Source organism: Vespa mandarinia, chromosome 5, assembly GCF_050613455.1.
Source record: "Vespa mandarinia isolate Hongniang chromosome 5, ASM5061345v1, whole genome shotgun sequence".
Taxonomy (NCBI): Eukaryota; Metazoa; Arthropoda; class Insecta; order Hymenoptera; family Vespidae; genus Vespa; species Vespa mandarinia.
The window spans coordinates 4,358,159-4,367,759 of NC_140814.1; the positions used below are offsets into that span (position 1 = coordinate 4,358,159).

General features: G+C 37.2%; 1 protein-coding gene across 1 annotated transcript; it reads right to left on the reverse strand.

Moving 5' to 3' along the window:
- Positions 1-1,896: 1,896 nt before the first annotated feature.
- Positions 1,897-9,205, reverse strand: LOC118441778 (uncharacterized). The gene is made up of 7 exons (XM_035866668.2): positions 7,465-9,205; positions 6,658-6,768; positions 6,010-6,158; positions 5,321-5,517; positions 5,014-5,216; positions 4,587-4,848; positions 1,897-4,492 (listed from the first exon to the last, which is right to left on the reverse strand). Exons 1-7 carry the CDS (start codon positions 7,538-7,540, stop codon positions 2,710-2,712), a joined length of 2,781 nt encoding a protein of 926 aa, XP_035722561.2. The 5' UTR covers positions 7,541-9,205; the 3' UTR covers positions 1,897-2,709.
- Positions 9,206-9,601: the final 396 nt, after the last annotated feature.

The following is a 9,601-nucleotide window of genomic DNA, read 5'->3' on the forward strand; positions in this document are numbered from 1 at the left end:
ATGCGTAGTATGTACTTCGTGAATGACACGCGTGTGCGTTGCATATAAACTAATCGCATCATCATTCCTGATCTAGTTATTTTAATTTTATCTTTGTATATATGATAGAAATGGATATTAAAAATATAAAACCGATGAAACGCGCGTTATCGATTATTTATAGAACGCACTTATATATATATATATATATATATATATATATATATTTATTTTTATATATATATATATAATGTATGTATATGTACATGAATCTCGAGGATGCCTAGAGTCATTTTCTGAGAGGATATATGCGATTATTAATTTAGGATTAATGGGGGGAACACAAGCTTTACATAACTCGATCGCTTATACTATATATCGGAACAACTAAATTTCACTCCTAAAGTTAGCTGCACGCGAACTATTATAGCAATAATGAATATTCATCGTTATTATTTTTCACTTTACGAAAATAAATTTCGTTATAAGTTTATATTGTGAGAGATCATTTTTTTTTTACTACAACTTGGTACGTAAGAAATTAAAAAACCAAATAAATGAATTATGTATATATGTATGTATGTATATATGTATGTGTGTATGTATGTATGTGTGTACGTATGGTATGTATAAAAAAAATATGTAAAAAAAAATTCAAACCATAAAACATTTACAACATATCGTTCATACGTCTTGCAAGAGATCAAATAAAATTTTACGATCAATTTGTATAACAAAAAGGCTTACTTTTTTGTTATATAAATAATTCCTGATAATACGATTTGTAGGCTCGATTGTGTTTGTATGTATATATATATATATATATATATATATATACATTCATATATATATATATGTGTATGTGTGTATGCGTGTATGCGTGTATGTTTTTAAAAGAATCAAAAAGAAGTCTGTACAATATTTCGAAGTTTTAAGTTTACATATTTGCATTCTCTAACAACAAAATATGAAACTTTGTGTGAACACATGGAAGGAACAAATCAATGGAACACTTTGACCATATCTGTCTGTCTGTCTGTCTGTCTGTATGTGTGTGTGTGTGTGTGTGTGTGTGTGTGTAACAATAATTACGAACTTACAATTTTCAACAAGTGTTCTCATCGACTTCTGTATGATAACATTTAATACGATAAAAATAGTAAGTTCGTATTCAGTCTATAGCGTTCAGTCAAAATTGGAACGTAAAAAAGAAAACAAAATGATAATAAAAAAGTTAAATTAAAATATCGACTAACAATTGAATAAGTAATATTAAACCGAAAAATTATGACCTCGCGAAAAGCTAACGCGAAAGAACGTAAAAAAAAATTATCTTCTCGATTATTAAGAAATATCCCTCTCTCTCTCTCTCTCTCTCTCTCTCTCTCTCTCTCTCTCTCTCTCTCTCTCTCTCTCTCTCTCTCTCTCTCTCTCTTACACACACACACATACACACTTCCTTCTTATATCCTGTAATGACTGTGATTAAAATAATTGTATATATAACAAAAAAAAAAAAAAAAAAATAAAAAAAAGGAAATGTAAGAAATGTATATATAAACAAAAGTAATAAACAATCTAAATAATCAAAAATCGTTTCACTCGAAGAACGTAAAGAAAAATTCGTGTTGAGAAAAACAAAAAGCCTATTCGTCCCTACACATCCGATTAAATTGGTCGATTATTTTAAAAATATTCTTTCTTTCTTTTTCTTTTTCTTTTTCTTCTTCTTTTCTCGTTCGCAGTTTCACACTTGTGGGCCTTTATCGAATATGTATTTATATATACACATATATTTGCATATACATACGTAACTGCTTAAAATATTTAATTATACGATCATATATATATATATATACATATATATGTGTATATATATATAATATATATGCATATGTATATGTAAAGTCGCATACTGATACATAAGATCTAGAGAAAAAAAAAAAAGAAAAAAAAACCAAAGAGAAAAAAAGAAGGAAATACACTACTTTTCTTTTCTTTTTTTTTTTTGTTCGTTTTTTTTTTTTTTTTTTTTTTTTTTTGTTTTTTTTTTTCGCTAGCTTACAAAAGTGATCCGAAAATGAAAGTTTTTTAGGATCACTGGTAAAAGGCAAGCAGCATAGTAACAATTCCATCACGATAAAGTACAAAGAGATAATCAAATCTGATACATGCTTGTACACACGCTATATGTATATATGCATATTTAAAAAAGGCATCTGTATGGATGGGACGTCACAACTCGATCTAACAACCGGTTTTCTTCTGCTAACTGCAGTTTAAGGCAACTCGTTTGTTTCAAAAAATAAGGATCCATACTACGGTATTCTTATCAGTAGAAATAGTAGACATATAAGAATTCGAGAATATATATATATATATATATATATATATATATATATATATATATGCTTCGACAATTATAATATAGGACGACGTTACCCAAGAGCTCGTGAGGAGCAAGTGTAACTGACGAAATTCACTATACAGTATATAATGGAACCAACTTTAAAGCGAGAAATTTCTCTCAGAGTTTTACATAAAAAAATATGTAATGTATATCGACAATCGTCGCTCGGTTCGTGATGTCAGAGGTCGTAGTTGTTATCATGATTAAAAAAAAAAAGAATGTATGTATACATATATATATGTATGTATGTATGTATGTATGTATGTATGTATGTATGTATATATATATATGTATGCATGTATGTATACAAAAATTGTAGCTTAAATGCAAATACAAACAAAGATATCGAGTAAAATACCCTTAAGTATATCCAAATTACCCTGTGGCTTGCTATGACCCAAAGAATCGCTCAAATTTGTACCATGACTCAGACCATCTATATCGCCTCTCGTAAGCCAATCTAAGTAATGATCTCTTTTCTCTATATCGGCCATTTCTGAAGAACGCACTACATCCGTACGACCTACGTTTTGTATAGTTTGCAAATACAATCTACCAATTTGACTTATCGAATAGCCAATCTCCAAGCTATCCTTATTACCGCTAAGAGTTTCTTGAGTATTGATACTCTCAACTGGATTTAATAATCTACTGCTTTGTGTCGGTTCGGTATTGGACGAATGATCTTCCGTATTAATCGAAATATGATTTGCCTTTAATTGGCCAATCTGAGCTTCTTCGTATTCTTTTTTAATAATGGCAAGAGAATTGGTTTGAAGTGAGATATTCGAATTCTCCGTGACAAAGAACGTCTTGGTTTCAGCGTTAACGTTGTTACGCTTATTGAAAAAACCGAGATTCGATTTAACGGGAGCACGACGAGCCAATGTATCTGTAGTAATATCCTCAAAAAAAGCTACGCCTTTTTGGTGCCGCTTTAAAAAATATTCGCATTTTTCCTGATCGGTCTGCAATAAATCACTGATTGGTTCCTCCTGCTTGAGGAGATCCTGGCACTTCTCGCGCTCCCTGGGTAAAAAATGCAAGCTCCTACCGACTCTTTGAAAGAAGTTTGGTCTCTTTCGTGTTTTATTTACCGACGAAGTAGAAGATTTCTTTGATTTTTGAGATGAGTCGAGACTCCTTTGTTTCCCATGAAAAAATAACTTTGGACTCTCTTCCGGCAGAAGATCCAAGCTTTTGACATCTACACCGGGTAAATCGACGCTCCTTTCCAAAGACTCGAGACTCCTATAAGTTTTCTCTTTATTTTGAAATGAAAAGTTTCTTCTTCTGCCGGAAGAAGTCTCTTGTAACATTTCGCTGCTGCTTTTCTTAAAAATTTCACCCTCTCTTTCTAGAAACTCGACGTTCTCCGAATCACGGCGCAATTCATAGGCCATTGTTAGACGTTTAACACCAACGGCCGGACCACCCTTGCCTTTTTTATCTTCGTCCAATCCACCAAAGCAATTCATCGAACTGCTAGAGGCGGCACCCTCCTCCGTATTATGAACTCTACGATCCTCGGATATACAATTACTCGCGTTAAGATCCTCGAACATCACGACCTGGCGATCTATGTCTTTCTTAGTTTTATGCCCATGAAAAAAATAACTCTGTTTATCAACGTGAGTCGACGCCGTGCTGGGGTTCCTCTCGCGCAGACTATTTACAGGCTGATAGTACTCGCGTAACGTCGAATTAATATCGGTTTGGTTAGGACCAAGCTCGTGATGTCCCAGATTAAGGTTGGCTAAATCCAAAGATGCAACCTCTGGCGCTGCCCTACCCGGCGACGACTTAAACGTACTGAACTGACACGGATTAACACGTGATGCATCGTTACCGACGGTCTGCGAATGACCGACCACAAATTGACTCTTTCGTTCGGCAGCAGCCTGTTGCTGGATCGCACAGAATTGTTGGTAGAATTGTATTTTACCTTGCAGATCGCTCTTGTCCTGATTGTCCTGGTCACCATGAGCATCCAACGCTTCGCGGCGCTTTTGCCGTATGGTTCTCAGATTCGACGACGTTCCCCCTACCGTTTGACCCATCGTTGCAACCGACGCATTTGCCAGACACTGTCGAGTGTACGGCCTGAAACAATCGGGATCGAAAAAATATCATGTCTGATTCCTATTTTATAAATAGCACCACTCATTATCAATATATCGTTTATCGTTTTACTAACCTTGATCTATGCTCCTGTTCATTATTGGTTCCAGATGGCAGCGCTGCATTTGTCGGTTGAGAGTGCATTGGTGTCTGCTGCACCGAAGGCAAGGTTTGTTGTCTGGTATTGCCAAATTTCAACATATTCCAATCGAAGACATAATCGTATGTGAAGCCCTGACCATGGAATAATGTCCGGAAGAGTTGCCGAAGATACGAATAATCAGGCCTTTCCTCAAATCTTAATGCCCGACAGTACTTCAGATAGGAGCCAAATTCGACTATGAATAGACAAAAAATGGTGTATACTTTGTAGAATATAATATATATAAATATATAACAATAATATAAATAATAATACAAATAGATTAAACGCGTCTAAAAATAATATAATTGAATTAATAAAAAGGAAATGAAAAGAGATATTTATCAATAAAAGCATTTACTAGGATAACCCTTGCATAATTCTTCGATGGGCGTTGACATCTTCTTTTCCGAAATACGCTCGTATTTTTGCCTTTTCGTAGCTGCTTTTAATCCTTGCCATGGTAAACTACCTCTGTTGAAATACATGAGAACATATCCTAGAGATTCAAGATCGTCTCGTCGTGACTGTTCAATTCCCAAATGTGTGTTTATACTCGCGTATCTGTTATATCACGGAAATAAACAACTTTTGAGTAATCGTATAATAATAAACAAAGTTATATATATATATATACATATGTACATTTAAACATCCCAATGACAAACCTGGCTGTTCCAGTTAAATTTTTGTTTTCTCGATAAGGTATATGTTTGTGTGTGCGACCATCGCGATATTTTTTAGCTAAACCAAAATCTATAATGTATACGAGATTTCCTTTCTTTCCTAGACCCATCAAAAAATTATCTGGCTTGATATCTCGATGGATGAAGTTTCGACTGTGGATATAGTCTGTTCTACTTATCTGAGGGGAAAAAGAAAAAGTAGAAGAAAAGAAAACAAAGTTTTTGTTAATTGTTTATAAATACAATTTTAATTTGTTGTTTCATATTATATTTTTTATAATAACAATTTCTTATACTTTCTCTTTAATATCACATAATAAAGAGAAAACAATACGAGAAATGAAGAAGAAGATGTTAAATCAACTGTTCCATTCAAAAAAGAAAAGATCAAACTTATCTGTCTGGAGGTTTATCTCCCAAGAGAGCAAAGACCTCTGCATTAATAGGATTGCTACTTCTATTTTGTAATCAGAATATTAATATAAGACTTTTATCATGAGAGAAACAGAAATTTAATTAATTAATTAATTAATTTTTGAAAATGAGCATGTGTAAACAATGACTTTTAAGTATTGAAAAATCATTCATGGTATGAATGAATTCTTTTCATATAAACTAAGATATATAAATTTTTATTATTAAAAAGTTTCTCTCTTAAAATTATTACTTACCAATTGATCCGCAAGGAGTAACACAGTCTTTAATGTAAATCGCCGGGAACAAAAATTAAATAAATCCTCCAACGATGGACCAAGTAATTCCATTACCATTACATTATAGTCTCCTTCTGAACCACACCACTTTATCGTAGGAATACCAACTAGAAATATCAATTAATCTCTATAGAATTCAATAAAGTAACAAAATTTTATATAATCCTAGCGTTCAAATTATAGGGAAAATTAAAAGAGAAATTTTCTTTTAATTGCTACAAAATAATAACATAAGAAATCATTGGATGATTTTCATTTCTATGCTTTCACAAATATATATATATATAAAACATATTAGAAGATTAAGAATCTTTAAAAATCATCTTAATGATTAAAAACAATCCTGTATGATCTTGAAGAATAGTACAAGTACATTACTATCAAAGCAATAGGTTTTATAAAGTTGACACAAAGAAAATGGGAGGGGGAAAGGAAAGGAAAGGAAAGGAAAAGAGTATACTGAGTATAGTAGAGGGGAGAGAAGGTTCACTGGCCAGAACAACCAGCTGTCCAATGCTACGACCTGACAGCTCCAGCCTCTTTACACATACATCTTTGTAATATCATTTCACATGATAATAAGGATTAAAAAAAATTTTCCCTCACCTCCTCCTTGCATCATTTTATAGAATTTCGATTCTATGTGAAGTTGGGGATGCCGTGTTTTTATGCATTCCAGTTTGATGGCGACTTCCTCGCCAGTTGAGATGTTGGTACCTAAGAATGAAAAAGGCAAAAGCATGTTCATACGGGAGGTCTAGCGATCTCGCGGATGTTGCTGTGTATATGTGTGTATGTGTATGTGTACGTATGCATATATATATATATGTATATATGTATGTATATAAGTATGTATGAACGCGCGCGCGCCAGCCAGCCTCAGCAAACGCATATATTCGTAGGAAAAACGTGCGTAGAGAGGGTGGAACGTCTGGTAAAGGCGACGGAGGTCGAGGGAGGAGAGGGTGATGAGGGAGGAAGGTGGGTGCACTGCCGAGGGCGGCGACGGAGGAAGAAGAGTACGAGGAAAAGAAGAAGAAGGAGAAAGGGAGGATGAGGATGATGATGAGGAGGAGGTGGAGGAGGAGGAGGTGGGGTAAAAGAAGGCGGTTGAGGGGCGAGAAGAGAAGTGAAGAAAAGGGAAGGGAAGGGAAGAGAGGGAGAGAAGAAGAGAGAAAGAAAGAGAGTAAGCGAGAGAGTGAGTTAGAGATAGCGAGAAGGAGAACGGGCGATGGAAGGAGGAGGAGGAGGAGGAGGAGGAGGAGGAGGAGGAAGAGGAGGAGGTGGAGGAGGAGGAGGTGGTGGAGGAGGTGGAGGTGGAGGAAGAGAAAGAGGGGGCGGGAGAGGGGTGGGCAACGGGCGAGCGATGCACGTTCGCGAAAGAAAAGCTCGAGAAACAACTCTGTGACTTACCCAGATAAATATCCCCGAAGGAGCCGCTCCCGATTTTCCGTCCGAGCCGGTACTTATTTCCAACGCGGAGCTCCATTCTCCAGCTTTGACGAGGCTCAAGAATAAGAAACTAATAAGAGATATAGACGGAGAGAAAGAGAGAGAAAGAGAGAAAAAGAGAGAAAGAGAGAAAGAGAGAGAGAAAGAAAGAGAGAGAAAGAGAGAGAAAGAGAGAGAAAGAGAGAGAAAGAGAGAGAGAGAGAAAGAGAGAGAAAGAGATAGTAAGAGAGAAAATAGAATAAAGTAAGGGGAAGGAAGTCGAGTAGCACACGAAGGAGAAACGGTAAAGCAGCAACAGCAACAGACTCGATAGTTGGCCGCGACGGCACACGTGCGCGCACGGCGGCTGGTTATGCAGACACAGAGAGGAAAGGTCCACAAACGCGTTTAGAGGGCCGGCCGAGCCTCCATATTTGATCGTACCGCCGCTCGCGGACCTACGAGCATTTCCTCTCCTTCTTCTTTCTCTTCACGTCGTACAGCCAACTGCTTCACGATGTTGATGGCGGCTGCACTGGTGGCGTTGCTATCGCTGCTGTCGTCGTTCTCCTCCTTGTTCTCGTCTTCGTCCTCCTCCACTTCCTTGTTCTCGAAGTTGACGTTCTTTTCCCTATGCTCCTAAACGCCGTATTTATCCCAAATAAAAGGCTGCTATTCGTTATTCTATCTCTCGTAGTTCTTCTTCTCTCAACTGTTCTTATCTCTCTTGCTTTGGTTCTGCTCGTCCTCGTCGTTCTCCCCGACGTCGTCGTCGTCGTCGTCGTCGTCGTTCTCCTCGTCGTAGTTTCCGCCTTCGACGTCGTTATCGATGTTTTCGACGACGTCGTCGCCGTCGCCGTTGCCGTCGTCGTTTTCGTTATTATTATTATTATTATTGTTATTATTATTGTTATTATTTTTGTTTTGCCTTTCGACGGCGCTGCTATTAAATTCGTATAGGGAACTGCCGCCGCGCTTACGTTTATTCCTGGAACTTTCTTTATTATTTTTTCCAAAATAAAAGGAGAACGACGGCGTCGACAGAGAGAGAACTGCCCCCCACGGGGGGGCGGTCGACAGTTCGTCGTGAAATATGAAAAACGCGAGGAACGTGGACACGCGAGGAACAATAGAACCGTGCCGGATCTTGCAAAATGAGGCGATCCGGACGTGCAAGAACGAAACCACCAACGATACGATGTACCGCGTAAGGGCATCTGCCCTTCCGCGGAAACGACGTGCTTTGCCGAACGAATGGCGCACACGGTTTATGGCGCCGTCGAGACGTGCCCACCAGGATCGCGTGTTATGCGACTATTATAACCGACACTTCGTCCCACTCTCTCCCTATCTCTTTCTCTCTCTCTTTCTTTCTTTCTCTTTATCTCGTTCGTCGTTCGCTCACTCTCCCCCTCTCACTCTCTCTCTCTCTCTCTCTCACTTGTTTTTTTCACAGGGCCCCTTCTGCGTTTCTTTCTTGGCCCCGTTTTTTTCCTATTTTTCTTTCTTCACTCTACTCTGAAATTATTTTCGATCGATGATTCCGACGAACGATCACGCGGCTCCTCTTTCATGGCTCTCCGTATGTATCGTTCCGTCACACTCGACGATACCGCGTTTCATCCGATCGACCGTGTCGCGGCGCGTTTTTCACTCCGTTAGAGACAGCGCAAGACAGCGACGTTATTGTCCAACAATTACGTATAGCGGACGCAAGCGCCGAGGGTGAATCGACACGCCTGTGCGATTCGGTGCCACCTATCGGCCGATATTCAAACACCAACTTCCGTTGAATCATACGATTGGTTCCTTCAAAGCCCGCGATATTTTGACTTGGTATACTTAAAGAAAAAATACACGTGTTTGTCTTGATTTATAAATAAAAGATTTCGCAAAGAAAAACTTCGATAATTGAAATATTTTAGAAATAATTATTTAATGTATAATAATAAAATGTTACAAACGATAATTTAACGATATATAGGAATTGATTTTCAGGGCAGTGTCTCTTTCATTTTTATGTGCAACAATTGCATACTAACAAATAATAGAAAATCGATAATTTATTTTAAGTGCGGATTCATTAGTATATTTTTATCTCCTTTATTAAAATAAATCG

Excerpts from the sequence above, each read along its gene's own strand:
- LOC118441778 (XM_035866668.2), bottom strand. The coding sequence starts at position 7,540 with ATGGAGCTCCGCGTTGGAAATAAGTACCGGCTCGGACGGAAAATCGGG. Across the intron at positions 6,159-6,657 it reads TAAAATGATGCAAGGAGGAG|TTGGTATTCCTACGATAAAG; the intron begins GTGAGGGAAAAT and ends TGATATTTCTAG. Across the intron at positions 5,518-6,009 it reads TACTCCTTGCGGATCAATTG|ATAAGTAGAACAGACTATAT; the intron begins GTAAGTAATAAT and ends TTTTCCCCTCAG.